General features: G+C 37.7%; 1 protein-coding gene and 1 non-coding gene across 4 annotated transcripts; both read left to right on the forward strand.

The window, feature by feature from the left end:
- Nucleotides 1–9: 9 nt before the first annotated feature.
- On the forward strand, nucleotides 10–16,567 carry FKBP14 (FKBP prolyl isomerase 14). Of its 3 annotated transcripts, XM_053609037.1 has the most exons (6): nucleotides 10–46; nucleotides 1,509–1,687; nucleotides 1,842–2,061; nucleotides 6,791–6,942; nucleotides 10,999–11,126; nucleotides 14,170–14,500. In XM_053609037.1, exons 3-6 carry the CDS (start codon nucleotides 1,865–1,867, stop codon nucleotides 14,326–14,328), a joined length of 636 nt encoding a protein of 211 aa, XP_053465012.1. In that variant the 5' UTR covers nucleotides 10–46; nucleotides 1,509–1,687; nucleotides 1,842–1,864; the 3' UTR covers nucleotides 14,329–14,500. The 3 variants fall into 3 exon arrangements, 2 of the variants coding, with proteins under 2 accessions (XP_053465012.1, XP_053465013.1); XM_053609038.1 differs by lacking the exon at nucleotides 1,509–1,687 and having other exon boundaries at nucleotides 18–46; XR_008383653.1 differs by lacking the exons at nucleotides 10–46; nucleotides 1,509–1,687 and adding an exon at nucleotides 14,670–16,567 and having other exon boundaries at nucleotides 1,707–2,061; nucleotides 14,170–14,381.
- LOC128560515 (U6 spliceosomal RNA) lies at nucleotides 13,460–13,564 on the forward strand. Its single transcript, XR_008373013.1, has one exon. It is a non-coding gene; the product is annotated as a U6 spliceosomal RNA (small nuclear RNA).
- Nucleotides 16,568–22,492: the final 5,925 nt, after the last annotated feature.

A 22,492-nucleotide genomic window follows, 5' to 3' on the forward strand; every position in this document is an offset into this window, starting at 1 on the left:
GACGTAGCGGGAAAGGCCAGCAGGGAAATTGAGTCCTTGGAAGAAGGTATGGAAGTAGGCTGTGAGAATGGAAGAGGGAAGACCCCAAGACAAGACCGGGACACAGTTCTGACTGTAAATAGTGTCTGAAGAGTGGGCTCTCCATTCCCCATTTTTGGAGGTCTTCCGGACCGCTTACGATACCCCCTGGGTTCTAGTCCCCAGGGTCCCTTTCGTATATAGGCGCTGTCTAATCCCCACACCCTAAGTACTCGACCAGGGAGCGTAGGAGATGATTGGAATTTCAGGATAGAATACTGTGAGGGCAGCCGGGGTAAACAGGGCTCCAAACTCCGAGCCGCGCTACTAGAACTGCAGTTCATAGACCTGGAGCGTTGACAACACTAGGGGCTTATTAGAAACGCAGAATCTCGCCCCAATCCCAGACCTCCTGAACCAAAATCTGCATTTTAACAGAGTCCCCAAGGGATTCCTAAATCCTTAAAGTGGACTGTGTTAAGGATATTTGACAAGGAAAAATGTTAACTGGAAAGAGGCGAGAAAAGTGTACAATCCAAATTCACATTGCTTAGCTACGTCACAGATACATACACCGCAAGGTGTGGATGATTGATTCCTCGTGGACGGTGGCATTAGGGGCGATCTTTTTCTTTAGTGTAAGGTCATTGCCAGGTTTAGTAAATAAAAATACGGAACAATTATTTGTTATTTATCTGAAATTCAAATTTCATTCGGCTCCTATATTTTATCTGGAAACCCTATTGCTTTCCAGTTTCTTACAAATCAATGACCACGTATTGCTTTTGAAATTAGACGAAAAAATGTAAAACTAGAAAATATAAAAGATGATGAGGCTATATGATTCATAAGCGTGATTACCATTTCTTCTTTGTACCCTCAAATTAACCTGAAACAATAATAAAAATAAATGGAAAAAAAAACTGGTAAGCCATATTTAAACCACATTATCTACCAGCACCTCTCAACAACAACAAAAACAAAAACAAAAACAAAAACAAAAAAAATGGAGGTCTGCATGTCTTTATCCACAATTTACCTCTAAACTGAGATCGCTTAAGACAATTATTAACAGCCACATTACACGGTGCTGTGGAATGAACCAGACCTGGTTTGAAGGCGGAGCTCAATTGTTTTGGGGTAAAATGACCTTAAGTAGGACACTTAATCTCTTCTAACCTAAATTTACTTATCTTTTAAGGAATGCACTTTGTGAACCCTAAAGCACTAAATCTCTATACTGTAAATTATTAAACAATATCGGAAACGCCAAGATTGCAGCACCGTGTGCTGGGGACTCTATCCAACAGCGAAAGTAAACAAGTCCTTCCTGGAACCCCTGTGGTTCCATCTGTCCCCGGGACTTTTCCTACTTTACTTAGTCAGGGTTCTTTACAGGGGTGTAGTCTGCAGAGTTTCCGGTTATCTCCATACCCCACCCCTCTCCGAGTGTCAGGGCTTGTTGAGTTTCCTAATCCGCCCGGCTCTAGGACCCTGGGAGGTTTGCCGCCTAGCGACTGCTTCGCGCACCCCAACTGTGAATTCCACAGATCATTGGCTTAAGAGGAGCCTGAGGGACTGCACTGCAAGCCAATGGAAAGCCGCCCTTTCCAGACGCCTGCGTTGTCAGAGCCAGTCAGGCCAAGTCTTTACGTTTAACCCTTTAAAGGTAAGTTCGAAGTGCGTGGGGGAAGTTATGGGTAGAAAATGTGCCACGTCTTCTAGGAAGGGGGAGCCCTCAACTTGCGAGAGACTATTGTCCCTAAGCCTTTAACTACATTCTTAACTCTATGAAGTCAAGGGCCCTTTTTCTATTTTCGTAGGGACTTTGTCCCGCTTCAGCAACATGAAGCTTTTCTTGTGGAACGCGGTCTTGATGCCATTAGTTACTTCTTTGATTGGGGCTCTCATCCCTGAACCAGAAGTGAAAATTGAAGTTCTCCAGAAGCCATTCATCTGCCATCGAAAAACCAAGGGAGGTGATTTGATGTTGGTCCACTATGAAGGCTACTTAGAAAAGGATGGCTCTTTATTTCACTCCACGTAAGTAATTATGCCCTGCTCGTAAAGTAATAAAAAACCCCCACCAACTCTCCAGCGGGAAAGGTAGCGTGAACCTGGCTTTACATGTCTTTTTTTTTTTTTTTTTTTTTGTAGAGACAGAGTCTCACTTTATGACCCTAGGTAGAGTGCCGTGGCCTCACACAGCTCACAGCAACCTCCAACTCCTGGGCTTAAGCGATTCTCTTGCCTCAGCCTCCCGAGTAGCTGGGACTACAGTTACATGTCTTTTAAAGAAATGAAATATCTTATTTTCTTCTTTGAGGAAAGGAAATTGTTCAAAGCCAATTCTGTGTATATAATGAGACGGCTCTTTAAAAGTATTATTGGAAACATATGGTCTGGATAAAGCGGTTCTCTTTTATTATAAAAATTAGAACTAGAATCTTTGAAATATCGCAGAAATATCTAAACGTATAACTTATGCAATAAGTAGAAAGAGCTCGAAAGCATTCGGGTATCTCAAACTCCATTCCTTAAGAGGAAATGACTCGATTCCATTTTTAATTTGGTATAGGTGATATTTACTTAAAACTTTCTCAGCAACTTCAAGAACACAATACACAATCATTCGTTTTGCTCGTTGATGGATATATTATACTAACGCTATTTCATTAACCTATTTAACTTTTGTTCTGACAATTGACATTTGGTCAAGCCACAGAACCATGATTTCTATAGTTATTTCCTTCTTTCTGGAAAGTAAGCCTTCATTGATGGAGTGCCTGTGGTTTTTTGCTTCTTTCTGGAAAGTAAGCCTTCATTGATGGGGTGGGTGTGGTTATAGAAGTTTACTTGCAGGACTTTCAGATGGATACACTGTATTTTCTATTCTGTAAACAAAGAAATTGCAACATGGAAACCGTTTACAAGTGTAACGATTTCCAGTTAGGCACTGGTTATCCTTCATTACATTTCAAAAGTGTGTAGTGAGCATTTCCTTTATATTAGGCTCTGTACAAGGGAGATTAAAAATTTTTGGCTTTTAATCATCCTCATTTATTAATTTATCTATCAAACTCTTATTGAATGGCCATAAGTCAGGCCCTAAAGATGCAAAAATGGCTAGCAGTAGGTTCTTGTCCTCTACCAGAACACCATGTGTGAAGGGGATGAAGACAAGTAAATAACTTAGTGATGTAAAACACAGAATATTCAAAGTGCTAACAAAACATAATAGAGCCTGAAATTAGTTATGCTGTGAAAAGTGGGAGGAAAAAAAGACCCATAATTGAGATGGACCTTAAAAAATGAATAGAGGTTTCCAAGGGGGTAGAATGGGAGAAGCAGGGTGTTGCAGGTAGAAGGAACAGCATGAACTAAAAACAGTAAAGCTTCGTTGTCTGTCATACACCTTGTTTTTGATAAAATGACTTTTCTGGACGTTAACAGACCACGTCTGTTGTGGAGTCTGGGGAAAGTGAATGGCACTCTTTGAATTCAGTTAGCCCTGGTAAAAAGATAGCTTTGCATAGAATTCTCAGTAGCCCTTTCCTCTTGTGAATAAGGCAGGCGCCATAATGCACATTAAACAATGTTGTGATTTGCATTTTAAAATTACAGTTACATTCTTTAGTATGGTCTCTTTTAGAATCAGCCTGTTTTCTTTCAGATCTCAGAACCCAAAACCTGTGCCGACTTTAATGGTATCTATGGGATATTATTTAGCAATTCATTAATACGTCCTCTGATGAGGGGACTGTAGTCATGCAGCTTTTATTTTTTTTATTTTTATTTTTTATCATGCAGCTTTTAAATATATGATCGGAAGCAGCTAACTTGTGTAATTATGAAAAGATCAGTCCATAAAGCATATTTGCCACTTCTAGAACCACATAGCCTATGTGGTAAATAGCTACAATGAGCAGTGTGCCAAAACTGTACATCAATGCTGGGTAATAGATTGTTTCTTCCTTCTTTTTTTCTTTTCTAGCATTCCCAGCTTTTCTACAGTTGGTATTTTGTTACTTTTATCATGGGGGGTAAATTAAAGAAACCAGAAAGAAATGGCATTTATCTGGCTTTAGTAACCATGGTACTCATAAAACCTAGTAGAGTGACTTCTTATTTTCATCTGCAAGATATCCTTGAACAGAGTACTTTTCTTATTTCACCAAAAGGAGCTCAATCTTCCCAGTTATATGGCACACTGGTTTTCTTTTTTCTTTTTTTTTGTTTTTTCTCTCTTATTTGAGACAGAGTCTCACTTTGTTGTCCTGGGTAGAGTGCCCTGGGGTCACAGCTCACACCAACCTCATACTCTTTTTTTTTTTTTTTTTTTGTAGAGACAGAGTCTCACTGTATCGCCCTTGGTAGAGTGCCGTGGCGTGACACGGCTCACAGCAACCTCTAACTCTTGGGCTTACGCGATTCTCTTGCCTCAGCCTCCCGAGTAGCTGGGACTACAGGCGCCCGCCACAACGCCCGGCTATTTTTTTGTTGCAGTTTTGGCCGGGACTGGGCTTGAACCCGCCACCCTCGGCATATGGGGCCGGCGCCCTACCCGCTGAGCCACAGGCGCCGCCCCCAACCTCATACTCTTAAGCTCATGAGATCCTCTGGCCTCAGCTTCCTGTAGTAGCTGGTACTACAGGCACCTGCCCACAACGCCTGGCTAGTTTTTCTATTTTTAGTAGAGATGGGGTCTCTCTCTTGCTCAGGGTGGTCTTGACCACCCAAGCTCAAGCAATCCACCTGCCTCAATCTTCCAGAGTACTAGGATTATAGACATGGGCCACCTTGCCTGGCCACCAGGTTGGTTTTCTCAGGCTAGCCCCTCTTTAGCTCATCAGTCAAGACATCTTGACTATTTCTTTCCTCCCTGGTTCTTGACGGGCCATTCTTACGGACTTCCCTACATACCCTCATAGAAGGACCCCTGGAGAGGGAACTTGGCTAGGATCTGAGTGGGGATTCAAAGGTGAAACACAGCCTTTTCCACCCATCAGTGCCATCAGCAGGCCATAGATTAGGACAGTTTTATGCAAGTTACAGTGCACTGTGCTCCTGACTCTCCATATTGATATGCATATGGACCTACATGTGCTAGCAGTAAATTCTCCTCAACCTTTCATGAACTTTCTTTTTTTTCTTTCTTTTTTTTTTTGTAGAAACAGAGTCTCACTTTACCTGTAGAGTGCCATGATGTCATAGGACAGGCAGCAACCTCTAGCTCTTGGGCTTCCACAATTCTCCTGCCTCAGCCTCCTGAGCAGCTGGGACTACAGGCGCCCGCCACAACGCGCGGCTATTTTTTGGTTGCAGTTCAGCCGGGGCTGGGTTTGAACCCGCCACCCTCAGTATATGGGGCATGAACTTTCTTAAACTCAGCCACTTTCCATTATTTTCTCCCTGTTCTGCAACCTACAGGGCTTCCTTGATGGCCATAACTTAGTGGTTAAGAACTTGAACTTTGGAGTTAGACCAAAGATTGTTTCCTCCTCTATATGATGGAGAAATAATGGTACTTACATCATAGGGTTATTGTTAGAGTTAAAAGAGGCAAAAAATTTAGGGTAACACCTGATATCCAGCAAATGCTCAAATGGTTGTTACCCTTTCTAATCCAATTTTTCTAGCTGGGCTCGGTGGCTCATGACTGTAATCCTAGCACTCTGGGAGGCCAAGGCAGGTGGACTACTTAAGCTCAGGAGTTCAAGACCAGTCTGAACAAAAGCAAGACCTCATCTCTACTAAAAATAGAAAAACAGGCAAGAGGATTGCTTGAGCCCAAGAGTTGCAGGTTGCTGTGAGCTATGACAACATGGCACTCTACCTAGGGGAACAGCTTGAGACTCTGTCTCAAAAAAAAAAAAAAAAGAAAGAAAGAAAATGGTTTTTGTCCTTCCATCTTTTCCATTTCTTCTGCAAACTATGCAATCCTTTTGTTGATTTTTTTTTCATTTGGCTTTATAAAGTATATCTTCCCCTTTTAGCCTTTCCTCAGTAGTAGAAGATGATGGTCTCCCCCCTTTTTGAATTTCTGTTCCTAATATTGCTCACAAGCTGAGTGATGAGATTGAGAAAGGTGTGTCTGCATTTTTACTCCACTCTCTTTATCTAATGAGTAAAGGATGTAGCTAATGTAGCTAATAATCTAATGAGTAAAGGATGTAGCTGTTCACAACTGCAACTTCCATTATTCAGAAGAATGTTTTCCACCATTTGTAGGACCTCCTTGTGAATCCATAACTTCCACATTACTGATCACCTGTGTCCACTCTTCCCATTAACCTTGTGAATTCTAAAATAACTGTCAGTTTTTTAAATTGAACAGGCTATCTCTTTCTATAACTAGTGATCAGCTATGTTTGGGGGCCAAAGAATGCACTCAGCATTTTCACTAACCTCTTGTTATAGAATGAGAGGCACAAAAAAAAGTGTGTTGGATGTCATCCAACAGAGGAACGGAACAGGAAAATCATTAAGGTCTGACACAGGATGGGAAAGGGTTTTTAATTGTTTGACTGTTATTCCCTCTGACCTACTCAGGCTGAGTCACCTATGTGAAATTTGTATCCAGAAAGATAAGCAGTGAATTGGGAGTACTATAAAGTTGACCTGGAGATGTGTATGTGTGCAAATAAGGAATTACTGTTTTCACTAATTTTTAAGCTAGTAATCTTAACCATTTATAAGTGGGGAAAATGTACTAAGTCAATTTTTTAAAAGTTACTACAGAGTTCTTCTTATTATTTTTTTCCTGTCACAGTCACAAACATAACAATGGTCAACCCATTTGGTTTACCCTGGGCATCCTGGAGGCTCTGAAAGGTTGGGACCAGGGTTTGAAAGGAATGTGTGTAGGAGAGAAGAGAAAGCTCATCATTCCTCCTGCCCTGGGCTATGGAAAAGAAGGAAAAGGTAATAATAGCACTTATGTATTTCTTACTATAGCACTAGAGTTCTTTGTCTGTGAATTAAGAGACGGAAGTTAGTGTAACTACTAGGGTATATTTTTCCCTCTTAGAAGTAAATAGGGGGCGGCCCCTGTGGCTCGAGGAGTAGGGCGCCGGTCCCATATGCCAGAGATGGCTGGTTCAAACCCAGCCCTGGCCAAAAACCACAAAAAAAAAAAAAAAAAATTGTTTTAGGGTGGCGCCTGTGGCTCAATGGAGTAAGGCACCGGCCCCATATGCCGGAGGTGGCGGGTTCAAGCCCAGCCCCAGCCAAAAACTGCAAAAAAAAAAAAAAAAAGAAAAAAAAAAAAAAAGAAGTAAATAGGGTGCTTGTATTCTTTTAGGAAATATAATTGTATCTTTATTATAAATTGAAATGACCATTTAAAGCTATAATATCTAAATTGGCAGCTAAGCTAACAATCAAACAGGTTCTGGAAACTTGCACTCTAAAAATACTATTCATCAGTGCAGTTTTTAAAATTGTAATAAAATATACATTACATAATATTTACCATTTGAATAATTTTTAAGTATACAGTTCAGTAGCATTCAATACTTTCATGTTATTGAGTAACCTTCACCACTGTCCATCTCCAGAACTTTTTCATCCTCCCCTAAATGGAAATTCACCAATTTTTTCTTTTTTTATTTTTCGAGACAGTGTCTCTGCCTGTCACCCTGGATAGAATGCTGTGGCATCATACCTTACAGTAACCTCAAATTCCTGGGCTCAAGTGATCCTCTTGCCTCAGCCTCCCGAGTAGCTAGAACTCTAGATGCCTACTATAACACCTGACTAGTTTTTTATTTTTAGCAAAGATGGGGTCTTGTTCTTGTTCAGAGTGGTCTCAAACTCCTGAGCTCAGGAAATCCACCCATCTCAGCCTCCTGGAGTGCTCCATACCCAGTCTCAGGAATTTGTTTTAACAATTCAAAAGAAAGATCACTCATAAGCAAACACTGAAATATGGATTATTAAGGCCTTAAATATGTTTTAGATATGAGCTGTATATGACTCATGACAATGAAGTATCCTGCAGCAAATGATTATTGGAAGTTCTTTTCATTCCTAGTTTAAAATTTATTTATAAAGCTCTTAACTATTTGAAGAACAAATGGAATAACATGAAATGAGTTTAGTTCTCCCTGTATCACAGAGCAGAAGCAAGGTGACTAGCTGGTCCAGAGAGCTTTTGTGTTAGTTTGTTTCAGGGTAGGCACCTACAGTTGGTGTCCAAGTGGGAACCCCTGCAGTTTTCCAAAAGACTATTTGATGATATGTATCAGGAGACCTGAAGATATTTACATGAATTTTTTCTATAATTCCTTTATTGGAATCTTACTTAAGGGAATAATCAGATATCAGGAGAAAGATTTGGGGAAAGGGATGCCCTTCACTAGATTGTTTCTAATGGCAAGAAAAGGGAACTGACCTAAGTGTGTAACGATAAGGATCTAATTAAAATATGGCCCTGTTATTTAAAATGGCATTTTTAAAGATTTAACAAAATTACATCCAAAATGTATGTGATATACTCTTATACTGTATGAAAGTAGAAAATAAAGCTATGGAATCTATGGTATGATAGTAAGTGTAAGAAAAAGTACATACATTAGAAAGTCAAATGCAAAGAAATAAGAATGTTAACAAGAGACTGTGATACTGGGAATCATATTTATTTCTGGTCTATCTTTCAAATTCTCTACAGTGAGCATGTATTACTTAGGTAAGGAAGAAAATACATTTTTAAAGTGGTTATCAGAACCAGACAGAAAACCACTGATATAGGAGTATAAATACAGACTTCACATCACCCTCAGGTCTAGGTGTAACCATTGACAACCTGGGCAGCATTCTCAGCCTGGATTCCTGAAAAGGGAAATAGGTGCCATGTGTGAGGCATTATATATTCTAAAGTGAAACTAACTACATGGGATAGGATTTACTAATCAAATTCAATTCTTATTTTCATAATAATCCTCTTTAGAGAAAATAATCAAGTGTCTAGAAAATGTTTCTCTGATATTTAAAAGTATTCTTTTATTTTCCTGTATCTTTATTGTCTTACCTTTAACATTTATATCCAGTAGACCCCCCTTATCAGCAGTTTCATATTCTGTGGTTTTAGTTACCTGTAGTTAACAGCAGTCTGAAAATATTAAGATATTTTGAGAAAGAGAGAGAAGAGAGAAAAGGAGGGGCCATATTCACATAACTGTCATTACAGTGTATCATTAAATTGTTCTATTTTATTATTGTTGTTGCTAATCTCTTATTGTGCCTAATTTATAAATTAAATATTATCGTAGGTATGTATGTACAGGGAAAAACACATGTAGGGTTTGGCATAGCCACAGTTTCAGGCATTCACTGGGGGTTTTGGAATGTATTCTTTGTAGGTAAGGGGGGATCACTCTAGGTAGTACTAATCCACTACTCTTTCTCCATACTATGTTTATGTCAGTTTTACCTCTTAATAATGAGAGATCTAAATTTGAGTTATTTCCTTCAGACTGAATGCCATGAAACTAATTCTTCTAATGTATACTTACCAACAATTTTGTAGTCTTTTAGTACACGCTTGCATGCCTCCTTTGAGAAGATCCCAGTTTTATCAATGACCTAGTATGTGTCCCTCTCTGTCTAGATCTGGAATGGTAAGTTTCAGCACACAATGTAAGCATTTTTCTCCTTGGAACTTACAAATGCTCTTTCATGGAATATGTGGGATGAGGGTGTGACTAAGAAATATAGCATGTTTACCCAGACCTGCATGTTAGATATAGTTATAAAGAAACAAGTTTGGAAATAATCATCTGTGCTTCCCAGAGGACTCTTAATAGTTCTGTTGTTTGTTTTAGATCCCTGGGACTTTAAAAAAACTCTTTTTACTTTTAAAAAGTTCTTATCTTCTGGCGGTGCCTGTGGCTCAAAGGAGTAGGGCACCAGCCCCATATGCCGGAGGTGGCAGGTTCAAACCCAGCCCCGACCAAAAAAAAAAACTGCAAAAAAAAAAAAAAAAACCCAAAAACTATTTTTAAAAAAAGTTCTTATCTCCCTTCTTAGAAAGTTATTTGAATTTTTCCCTCCTATGAAATTTTTTCAACACATGTATGTATAATGTTCTATAGTAGAGGGTGTGTTTTTTAACTGTTTGAAATTATTGAATACGTAACTGTCTTTACAGCTACAATTGAAGTTGTACAATTGAAGAATTGAAGTTGTTCTATTTTATTATTGTCATTATCAAGTCTCTTACTGTGCCTAATTTATAAATTAAACAGTATCATAGGTTATGTATGTATGTATGTACGGATTATTTTTAAAGCCTGTAAAAGAATTATATCTCATTAACATGTATTGAGAGCTGGCTATTTGTCAAGTATAATGCTAAGTATTTTGCATAGATTCTCTCCTTTTACAAACTCCCAACAGATTCTTGATGTGGGAAATAGTATCTTAATTCATAGATGAAGAAACTGAAGCTTAGAGATGGGCAGGTGTAAACTTCAATCTTAGACAGTATGATCAGACCTCATTCAATTATATACTGCCTCCCACTGGTAAAGATAAAAGTACTACATGTACTTTTAGGACAGGACTTTCTGACCCAAAAGTTAGTAAATTGCTTGTAGTATAATTAATACTGAATTACAGAAAACTTTTAAGTCATTTTTTGATATGTAGTATGTAATATCTTAGTTATATTTGAAATTTAATACCTAGGCCATATGTATATCTGCGTGTGTGTGTGTGTGTGTGTGTTTTTCCAATAGCTAACCCAGAAACAGAAAGCTTTTGTTCTGCTAGTTTGAATTATTCCTTCTTTTACTCTATTCTGTTAGATCAAGTAAAATAGATGTAGTAATTTAGTATAAGTAATTTTCACCATATATGACAATGTTAGGAAGTCTTTCTAATTCAGAAAAAAAAAAATTGTCCATTATCATTAGTTTTCTATTACTAAAACTTTTGGATCTTTTAAATAAAACTTTTCCCCTTGTCTCCTCTTGTCAGGTAAAATTCCTCCAGAGAGTACACTGATATTCAACATTGATCTCCTGGAGATTCGAAATGGACCAAGATCCCATGAATCATTCCAAGAAATGGACCTTAATGATGACTGGAAACTCTCCAAAGATGAGGTGAACCTCTTTCTGTCCTTATCTCCTTCCCTTCCTTCCTATCACTTTTTTAGAAATACATTTTTAAAATTTATTTTTATAGGTAAATGCTATTTATTTATATGTTTTTTAAAAATTCTGATGTTGGCTGAACTTGGTGGCTCACACCTATAATCCTAACAGTTGGGAGGCCGAGGTGGGAAGATTGCTTAAGCTCAGGAGTTTAAGGCCAGCCTGAGCAAGAGTAAGACCCTGTCTCTACTAAAAATAGAAAAATTAGCCAGGAATCATAGCAGGTACCTATAGGTCCAACTACTCAGGAGGCTGAGGCAGGATGACTTAAGTCCAGGAGTTTGAGGTTGCTGTGAGCTAGGCTGATGCTACAACATTCTACCCAGTGTGACAGAGTGAGACTTTGTCTCAAAAAAAAAATAATAAAATGTTGATGCTTTGGAAGTTTACTTTTTCATAGGAAATCACTATTTTGGAGAGAAATATCCTGAGACTTAAAAAGCACCATTCAGGCATTTACTTTTTTACTTTCCCCCCAGGGCTTAAGGCTCACTGTATCTTATCCTAACCCTGGGGTCTTTGGAAGATCCATTTTGGCCAATCCAATTCCCATTTGTAGTTTCTCCCTAAGAAACTAGATGTCCTAAGAAATAGCTCATGTGGATAGTTTCTGTTTAAAACTTTAGATTAGCTGTTAAATGCATTTCATAGAGATTTCCTGGCAATTATCAGCAAGTAATTTACATGTTCAATTTTGTTCAGGTTAGCACATGGAGAAAAGACACTCCTGCCTGAGTTTTCCATGGCAGGAGACTTTCCCCAACCCTATCAAAGTCCAGGCCATTGGGCAAGGAGTAAAGGAGAGGCTTCTCCCTGTAATTTAAGCTTTCACAGGCATTACTACACATACCTGCCTTAGTCTGGCTGCTATGGAGAAAGAAGTGGAGGTAGATACTTATCCCCATGTTTTTTATCAACCTATATCCATTCTGGCCTAGTTGGTCATATGTCAAGTCCTTTTTTATTTTATACTTTGATTAATTTCACTACTAATGGTCAAGAAATGATTAAGTCTTAAATAAATTCATTATGAACCACTGGATCTGCAGCCACTAAATGTATAATATCTTATAGTGTTACCAGTCACATGCTTTATTCTTCTATCCCAGATAGATTTTAATTTCCTTTCATTAAAAAATATTGAATATATAATACATTCATATGATTAAAAAATCAACCCAGTATAAAAAGATATTTACTTAAAAGTCTTTCTCCTACCCATGTCCTCTTCTCCCCATGACCCCTTTATCCAGCTTTATCAATCTATTATGTATCCTTCCAGTGTTTCTCTATGCAAATACAAGCAAACACAAACACATATTCTTATTTCCCGCTTTCTTACACAAAAGGTAGCAAACTACTACTGTTTGGCATTTTGCTTTATTCACACAGTATATCCTGGAGCTATATAAGATATAGGCTACAAAATCCATACAGTTTCATCGTCTTTCTAAATTTTTTTACAACTGCATTAAATCATTTGAACTTAAAAATAAACATGCACCATCTGTTTGCATGTTGGGGGTGGGGAAAATGAAGATTGGCCCATCAGTCATTCAGGAGTGTTGTTTAATTTCTATATAATTGAATAGTTTTCAAAGTTCTGGACCCATCATTCTACTCTCTAATTATATGACATCAATTGTTTTAATAAAAAGATGCAATAATATTAAAAAGTAAAAATAAAAATAAATTCAAATGAAGATTTTAAATAGAGTAGGGATATTATTAAAAATGAAAATACAGGGCGGCGCCTGTGGCTCAGTGATTAGGGCCCCAGTCTCATATACTGAGGGTGGCCTGTTCAAACCCAGACTCCAGCCAAATTGCAACAACAAAAAAAATAGCTGGGCATTGTGGTGGGCACCTGTAGTCCCTCCTACTGGGGAGGCTGAGGCAAGAGAATCACCTAAGCCCAGGAGTTAAAGGTTGCTGTGAGCTGTGACTCCACGGCTCTCTACGGAAGGCGACAAAGTGAGACTCTGTCTCTATAGAAAAAGAAAAATGAAAATACAGGTTGAAGTGTATAATGGTGAATCTAGTGGGAAATTTGCAATGATATTTTATTTATATTTTTAAACATTTGAATGAAAAGGGAAAATTGTAGCCTTGCCACTCATCAGGCTGGACTTTGCTTTAATTTCTGAGATTGGAAGGTCATGATTAGGCTCAATGAGTGTGGAATGATTATAGCCAGACCCACAGCACCTACTACTTACAGACATTTATGCAAGTCAAAAATGCCATCATTTATAAAATCTGGTTTTAAGAGATGTTTCTGGGTGCTGGCTTCGGCAGCACATATACTAAAATTGGAACGATACAGAGAAGATTAGCATGGCCCCTGTGCAAGGAACACACACATTCGTGAAGCGTTTCATATTTTTAACACACACACACACAAAAAAAGATGTTTCTGGAATAAACATCTGAGTAAGTCAATGGATTGAAAGACAGTAGTCTTTCAAATGCCTGGCTTTATTTAGACTGAGATTAAGAGCAGGTGGTATGCTTTAATTGGGTATTTTCTAGATAGTGTAAGCTTAATATTTGATATAATCATTGTATATATGATAAAAGCTTTATCTTTAACTCTGTGCAGCATTTTATGTCACCACTGTGACAGTATAGCAACAGTTTTTTTTTTTTTGTAAGAGAAGAGAGTTCTTGTAATTCTTTTACTATCATTAGAAATATCTCATAAAATAATCAACAATGTGTTAGGGTTTGGAGTATTGGAATTGGAATATTTCTAACACAAAGAAATAGGAAATGCCTAAAGCGATGATCCCCCAATTACCTTCTTTTGATTATTTCACAGTATATACTTGTATCAAAAAATATATGTGTATGTGTGTGTGTGTCACAAAGCAGTTGTTTAGTAGTTATTATATATAGTTAAATGAGCTCCCAGTTAATGTATATGATATTGATTGGCTCAATGTGGGCATCTTATAAATCAGAGCTATTAATGAGATCCATTATTTTGTAGGTTAAAGTGTATTTAAAGAAGGAGTTTGAGAAGCATGGTGCAGTGGTGAATGAAAGTCATCATGATGTTTTGGTGGAGGACATTTTTGATAAAGAAGATGAAGACAAAGATGGATTTATATCTGCCAGAGAATTTACATATAAACATGATGAGTTATAGAGATATGTCTACCCATTTTATATCCATCTTTAAGAGAGGATAATCAACTTTAAAGAAAGTTTTAATTTTTTTTATTTACTTTTTTTTTTTTTTTTTTGTAGAGACCGAGTCTCACTTTATGGCCCTCGGTAGAGTGCCGTGGCGTCACACAGCTCACAGCTACCTCCAGCTCCTGGGCCCAAGCGATTCTCTTGCCTCAGCCTCCCAAGTAGCTGGGACTACAGGCACCCGCCACAACGCCCGGCTATTTTTTTTGTTGCAGTTTGGCCGGGGCTGGGCTTGAACCCGCCACCCTCAGTATATGGGGCCGGCGCCCTACCGACTGAGCCACAGGCGCCACCAGAAAGTTTTAATTTTTAACAATGTTCTTGCTTTGCTTTTTTATTTTTATGTATTTTTTCTGACTCGTATGTAAGAACCCCTTAGGGTTTCAAAGTATCCGTTTCTTTCTAGTAAGTTATTGGGAAGAAAAACCTAATATGAATAGAAGACTTCCACTTTTATAAATGAAGATTTGTTTTACTTTTTTAGTTGTCATTTACAAATATTGCAATGGCAGCATACCATAACACGAGATCAAGTTAGAGCACAACTCAGCACCCTGCATTTCTGCCTCCCTCTACTTTCTCCAAGGTAGAGACTGACATATTTGAAAAGCCTTTTGTAATAGCCCAAAGCTGGCTATTTTGATGTTATAATGAAATAGTTTACTTTACCTGCCTTTGCATCTTGAGGACAAAAGGAGAATGGTATTGGACTTTACTTGGTAACAGCTACTGCTTTACTAAAGAGATGTGCAATGCTGAAGTTGGTAACAAAATTAATAACTTATATAAATATGTATGCATTGAAACATTCTGCCTAGGACTTAAGCTGCATACAATACAGCTCCTAGTAACTAATGGCCTGTTATGTGTTTGTTTCTTTGTAATAAAATGTATCAAAATATTATAGACAAGATAGAGAGTAGTATTTATACTCAAACTTTATTTTAAATCTAGCAGATTACCTTCCTAGTTCTTAAAAGATGAAGTCTGTAACTAAGGTATTATCGTATAATAATATTGCATTATAAGAGAAATTAGTAAGCCAGTTAAAAATTTTCCCTTTTCAGGGTGGTGCCTGTGGCTCAACAGGGTAGAGCGCCAGTCCCATATGCCAGAGGTGGCGGGTTCAAGCCCAGCCCTGGCCAAAAAAAAAAAAAAAAAAATTTCCCTTTTCTGCCGCATCTAAAAATGAGCAAACTGGGTCCGGTGCAGTGGCTCAGCCCTGTTATCCTAGCACTCTGGGAGCCCAGGCAGGTGGATTGCCTGAGCTCATGGGTTTGAGATCACCCTGAGTCAGGGCCAGACCCCATCTCTAAAAAAATAGCCAGGTGTGTGGTGGGTGCCTGTAGTCCCAGCTACTTGAGAGACTGAGGCAAGAGAATCACTTAAGCCCAAGAGTTTGAGGTTGCTGTGAGCTGTGGTACCACGGTACAGTACTGAGGGTGACAAAGTGAGACCCTGTCTGTAAATAAATAAGAGCAAACCTATAGTAGCTATATTGAATAGCTACTCCGAAGTCTATGAAAAAAGCTGATGGATCTTACTGGAGCTATTTCACAGATGAGGAAATTATCATTCAAAGAGATTGTCACGCCCAGTGTCAACAGCACCTATAGAGCCGGTTTTCAGTCCCAAGTCCTTTTCTTCCTCCTAATGAAAAAGTGAGATTTCTCCTGAACTGTTAGACCTTATTTTCTCTTCAGTTTGTTCTTCTGTTGTTTGTCTTTGAGTCCTTATCCTCTGAAGATGGATTCATGACTATTTTTGGCACATTAGAATTCTCCCTATGATCCAGGAATGACCCCAGTTTCATAGAATAATCTTGGGGTTAGCTCTGAATTGCCTCAAAATCCTCAAACAAGAGGTTCCAAGTGTGTCTTAGTTCTTTCATTCCTATTTACTTGCATGTTTTTTTTAAACTTACGAACAAGTATTACAATTGTATATAGACTACTTTTACCCATTACATATTTATATGTTTATATTTTTCTCACTAAAACGTGGGAAGAATGTACTATAAAATCTCCCTCCAAAGAAATCAGCAACATCTTAAAAACTAGGGTGGTGCCTGTGGCTCAAGGAGTAGGGCGCCAGTCCCATATGCCGGAGGTGGTGGGTTCAAACCCAGCCCTGGCAAAAAAAAAAAAAAAAAACATCTTAAAAACTATAGTAGAACTACTGTAAGGACTAAAAAGGACTATAACAAACTGGTCAACATATGGAGGTGGTGAACATAAAGGAACTGTGTAAACATAGTTAATGGCCTATGAAAATTAAGTCAATGTAAGGAGGTGGTCAACAACAGAGTTTCTACTATGTTAAGTTGTCACTGATATTTTCCTGAGCCTGGAGGAGTTATAAGCCACATTACAGAAAGTCTTTACCATATGAGGAAAGGAAAGACCAAGTGTCCTATGGTGCTACTTTGCATAAACATTACTGATACTATCTATATCTACAGTAGAGCAGGCAAGGTAAAAAGAATTTTGATCATTCAGGCAGCATCATTTTTTTAATCTTATATGAATTTGCATCAGTTATTACCTAAATATTTGGACACGTGTGAAATGAAAACATACACATAGACAATGATTGTTTCCAAGTTAACCTGCATTTTGGGTTTAGTTGTATCTTTGAACCTTTCCATTAATGAGACTAATCAAACATGAACTGTGACTTCACATGTACAGTCATGCCTCATTTAACTTTGGGGTTTTGTTCTGAGAAATGCGTCACAAGAACATCATAGAGTGAAGTTAACAAACCTAAACAGGAGAGCCTGCTACACACCTCTAGGCTATCTGGTATGGCCTACTGCTTCTAGGCTAAAAACCTGTACAACATGTTACTACACTGTAGACAATTGTAGCACAATAGCATTTGTATATCCAAACATAGAAAAGGTATAGTAAAAAATATGGTATAAGTGATACAAAATGGTACACCTGTATAGGGCACTTGTCATGAATAGAGCTTATGGAAGTAGAGGTGGTTCTGAGTGAGTTTGTGAGTGAGTAGTGAATGAAAGGAAAGGCCTAGGATATTACTGTACACTACTGTAAACTTTATAAACACTGTATACTTAGGCTAAATTAAGTTTTTTTATTCAGTGACAAATTCATCTTACCTTACTGTAAATACTGCTTTTACTTTGTATACTTTTTAATTTTAAAAAACTTTGTGATCCTTTAGTAAGGATGATTAGCTTAAAACAAACACGTTGAACAGCTACTGTACAAAAATATTTTCTTTCTATCCTTCTGTAAACCCTTTTCTACTTTTAAAATCTTCTGATTATTTTTTATTTTCAAACTTTTTTTGTTAAAAACTTAGGCACAAACACACAAACTAGCATAGGCCTACAGACAATCAGAACCATTAAGATGTCACTAGGCAATGGGAATATTTCCAGCTTCACTATAATCTTATGTGATTGCCATCATATATGGAGTTCGTTGACCAAAATACAATTGTGAGGTGTATGACTGTATATAATTTGACTCATTTACACTGCTCAGTGTCATATTTAAATTTCTATGACTGTGTTGTATAATTTTTAAAATAAAGTTTATTTTAAATAAAATAAAGTAATAATTGGTTTGTGAAAAATTGTTTAAGCACCAGTTGCCTCAGAAGTTTGATTTTCTTAACTGTTAATTCTTATGTTGAAAGTAGGTGAGGGAGATGAACAGGCAGTGGGAGGCAAGGGGTACATTGACACTTGGAATGTGCTTCTGATTATTTACTCTGTTTAGAAATATTTGGAAAAAATGTTAAAAGCGTGGCAACCTTATTTTTTCTCTGCTGCACATTGGGAGAATACAAGTTTTTTTGGACCATACATTGAACACACAAACACTAACTAAAGCTGGTGAGCAAAAAAAAAAGTTCTGTGCTGTGCAAACTTTCCATGATATTTGACACCACAGATAAGCAAAAAAAAAAAAAAAGTCCTTAAAAGTCAGCATTTGCAGCTTTAAAAAAAGATGGAGACTTTACCTCTTACGTTTACATGGATGGAGCTGGAACATATCCTACTTAGTAAAGTATCTCAAGAATGGAAGAAAAACTATTATGAAACCAATTTACAATCATTCACACTTTCATATGAAGAATAGATCACAACTATGGCCCAGGATGAGAAGGAGGGAGGAGGGGGGAGGTCTGATCAAGGGAGGGTGAATGGTGGGATCACACCTATGGTGCATAATGCAAGGATACGTGTGGGATCTATTAAGTATAGAGTATAAATGTCTTAACACAATAATTAAGTAAATGAGACAAGGTATATGTTAACCAATGTGATGTAAACCCTCCTAATTCTACATGAAATCAGCACATTGTACCCCATAAATGCATTAATGTATACATGATCTAAAAATAAAATAAAAATTTAAAAAATTAAAAAAAATAAAAGTCAGCATTTAACTAGCGGCCACGGGTTGGACACTCCTACTTTAAATGGTCTTGAAATAGAATTAAACTTTGAGCCTTAAGGGCGGTATTTAATAGTGAACTTTTAGCACTGGAGTGTTTTGAGTTTGGGGGGGAGGAGGGCTGTTGCGGGAAGGAGGAAAGAGGGTGATGGTTATTATCACTGTTGTTTTGGTTTGGGATTTGTGGATAGCAGGTGGACATTATAATAATTTATGCCTACTGAGTAAATTAGTGCTACAAAATACCTTATGTGATTAAATTAAATGCTGAGTTGCCGTAAAGATAACAGAAACAATGATTTCTGATTCAGATGAAGTAATTAGCCATTTGGATCTTCTCTGTGAAAATGAATTTGTGTAATACTTTTCATTTTATTCATGATCTACAATATTGCTTACATCTGTAATGTTATTTGGATATAGCCATGCTCACTTCTGACTGAATTGAGTATGAGTGATTTCTCCGAATTGTTTAGAAACTGCAAAAGGAGAAAAAGAAATTTGATGGCACTTTATGAGAAAAAAATATTTCTCACACCTTTTTATTAATTTATCATTATAATGGTAACCCTGGGGGGAAAAATAACAAAGAGTTGCTTTTTCAGAGATGCAAAGCACTTTAACAGAAGAGTTTTTGTTTTGCTTTGCTTTTGTTCTATACCAACTTTAGCTTGAATTAGAATCTAAAATGTCAAACATGATTATACATTCATTTGCCCAGTTTTTTTTTGTTGTTGTTGTTGTTGTTTTTAGAGACAGAGTCTCGCTTTGTCGCCCTTGGTAGAGCGCGCCATAGCATCACAGCTCCCAGCCACCTCCACCTCTTGGGCTTAGGTGATTCTCTTGCCTCAGCCTCCCAAGTAGCTGGGACTACAGGCGCGCGCCACAATGCCTGGCTATTTTTTTGTTGCAGTTTGGCTGGGCCAGGTTCGAACTCGCCACCCTCAGTATATGGGACCGGCACCCTACTCACTGAGCCACAGTTGCCGCCCCCATATGCCCATTTGAAAGCATTATTATTATAGTACTTGCATCTCTTAATATTTATAGCATTTTTAGTAGGGTTTGTGTATAAGTACAATGATATCCACACATTTTTACGTATGAGTTTTGAGTCTTTATTGGAAGAGAAATTCTTTTTCAGAGGTCAAAGACCAAAAAGAAAAGATTATTCCGAAACGTGAAAGAAAGGAAACAAAGTCCAGGTTCTCTGTGGGCAACGTCAGCCTTTCCTTCCACCTGGGTGCGGGTGAGCTGAGTTCCAGAAGGAAGTCAGCACGTGGGTTAAGGTGGGTGGGAATTTAAAGGGTCAGAGGGGTAGGGATTGGCACAGTTACTCTTTCCTGGATGGGACATTCATGCACTCATTTCTTCCTGAGCTGGTCGGTTCTATTTGACTCTGTCACTTTTCTTTCTTTAAAACGCGTTCGCCTTTTCCTCTGCTACGTCCAGCTCCCTGCTTCAGGCTGACTGAAGAGAGAGACTTAGCAAACACTGATTTCAGGACATAGTCCTCGAATTCAGTGAGAGGCATACCTTGGTTCCTAAAGGTTGCAGTAATGTATAAGTGATTTACACTTTAGCATACAGCAGAATCACGTGAGGTGTGTTAAAAGTGCAAATTTCTGAACCCTTTCCCTGGGGATAATCACTAATTTTTGATTGGGCCCATTAATGTGTATTTTATCCCACTTTCTAGGTGATCCTGATGGAGGTAGTCCAAAAACCTTAATTTGAAAGACAGCTTCATTAAGTCTCTGCCCTTGAATATACGGTCTCCTATATTTTTCTCTTCTGTGAACATCCTTTTTTGCATCCCAGAAAGCATTGTGCACTGGGGCAACTAATTGTGCCTAAAAAATGAATGTATAGCTAAAAGACTAAGTTGTGTGGCACTACCATCTTCCTCAGGGTTAGAAATTCTTACAATTCCGAATTCTTACAGCAAAAATTATAAATGATAGTATGTTTTTATGAACATCTTCCCTACCAGAAGAAGGAAAAGAGTACTGGACTTTATCCAAATTACTCTTACATTATTTTTTCAGAATTATCTGCAGCCCACCCTTGTGAAAAAATGTAGTCATATGTAGAAGAAAAAACGATATATATGATGGGTGTGTTATATATACTATAGTAGTGAAAGGGATTCTGCAGTGTACCCCAAGTTGAGACCAGAAGAGGTTCAGGTCAAGTTTAATGAAAGGAGACTGAGCCCGACCTGGGCAAAGATGGCAGCTGCACCAATAGTGGGTTTTATACTGGGTGTAATGGGGAGGAAGATTCCACAGGTTGCTGGAAGGCTTTGGCAGGCTGGAGTCTTTCCAGCAGAGCTCTTGGGGTCGGGGGCCAGGTAGATCTTTTGTTCTGGGAAGGAAGGTAGGGGAAGGTTAGGCACCTAACAAGTAGATACAGTTTATACTCCACATATATAGTTTTATATCAAAGATAGTAATTGAAATGCTCTCTTCAGTAGATGATTCCTTCTCTCTGAAAACTTCTCTTTACCATGGAGTTAAATTTCCTTCTGTCCGAAATTACCCACATTTCTATGTTTCATTGATAATTTAAGTAAAAATGTCTTAGTAGTTCATTTTAAATAAAAAATAATCTTTCCCCACCTCAACTTGAAATTCAAGCTATTAAATGGTTTATCTTGATATATTTAGATTATTGTTAAGGAAAGGGATAAAGGCGGTTGGAAGAGTCAGGGAGATCTGTAATGTGGGGCCCACTGAAGATTCTTTTGTTTACCAGTTCTTTGTGTTCCTGCACTGCTAGCAAAGCCCTTGGTATAAAGCCAACGACTTCAGGATGAGTCAGTGCATAATCTATAAAACCAATCTAAGTGTCTGTGAGCTAGACTAACATCAATTTTGTTTTATGATCTAAAAACAAATGACATGAAATATTTGCTGAGGTTTTACTCTAAAAAATTCAGAGTAAAGCAAATGGTGTGCGTTGGGTCTCTACTATCAGCTAAATTATAACCCACTTGGGGATTTCTGGGAATTTACAAGTCATTTCATTAATTTAAAATTCCACACTGCAGTAGAATTTGGATAATTTCCTCCCCAGTAAACAGTTGCAATAAAAAGAATTCCACACACAAAGTAAATTGAGGCACTGAGGGACAGTTTTCATTATTATTAAGAATGAAGCAAGGATAGGGGGACACTTTGGGGTTTAGTTACAATTTCTTACAGCATTCTCATTCATTTGTTGGACTCGCTGTGCCAGAGTATATTTTATGTTAGTATAAGTATAACTAAATCTAATCTTTATCTTTGGTTAGGAGATAGGACATCATATCATTCAGCCAAAGGTGGTTCTCTTTCTTTTTGATTGTATCTTCTGGAATTTGTACAGCTATTGTTGTGCAAAATAAATTCTAAGACATTCTTTCCATGTTTTAAGTAGTGCTTTAGTAGTTAAATTTAATCAAATGAACAAACTTATATAGAATAAACAAAAGGAGTAGTGCAAATACAGGGTGATTTAAACCATTTAAACTTATACAGAATAACCAAGAGGAGCAATAGTGCAAATACAAGATGATTTGCCTTTAAATAAGAGATAGCAGTTTACTTGTAAGAAAATGGGGATAAACTTTAAAAAAATCTGTAATAAAATTCCCATTTGGAATTGCCAAATTTCCCAACAGCATAATTGTTTTTTCTT

Source organism: Nycticebus coucang, chromosome 11, assembly GCF_027406575.1.
Source record: "Nycticebus coucang isolate mNycCou1 chromosome 11, mNycCou1.pri, whole genome shotgun sequence".
NCBI lineage: Eukaryota > Metazoa > Chordata > Mammalia > Primates > Lorisidae > Nycticebus > Nycticebus coucang.

What these genes read in the sequence shown, in the direction of transcription:
- FKBP14 (XM_053609037.1), top strand. Translation starts at nt 1,865, where the DNA reads ATGAAGCTTTTCTTGTGGAACGCGGTCTTGATGCCATTAGTTACTTCT. An exon ending in GGCTCTTTATTTCACTCCAC is followed by an intron (nt 2,062 to 6,790) that starts GTAAGTAATTAT and finishes TTCCTGTCACAG; the next exon opens with TCACAAACATAACAATGGTC. An exon ending in CTATGGAAAAGAAGGAAAAG is followed by an intron (nt 6,943 to 10,998) that starts GTAATAATAGCA and finishes TCCTCTTGTCAG; the next exon opens with GTAAAATTCCTCCAGAGAGT.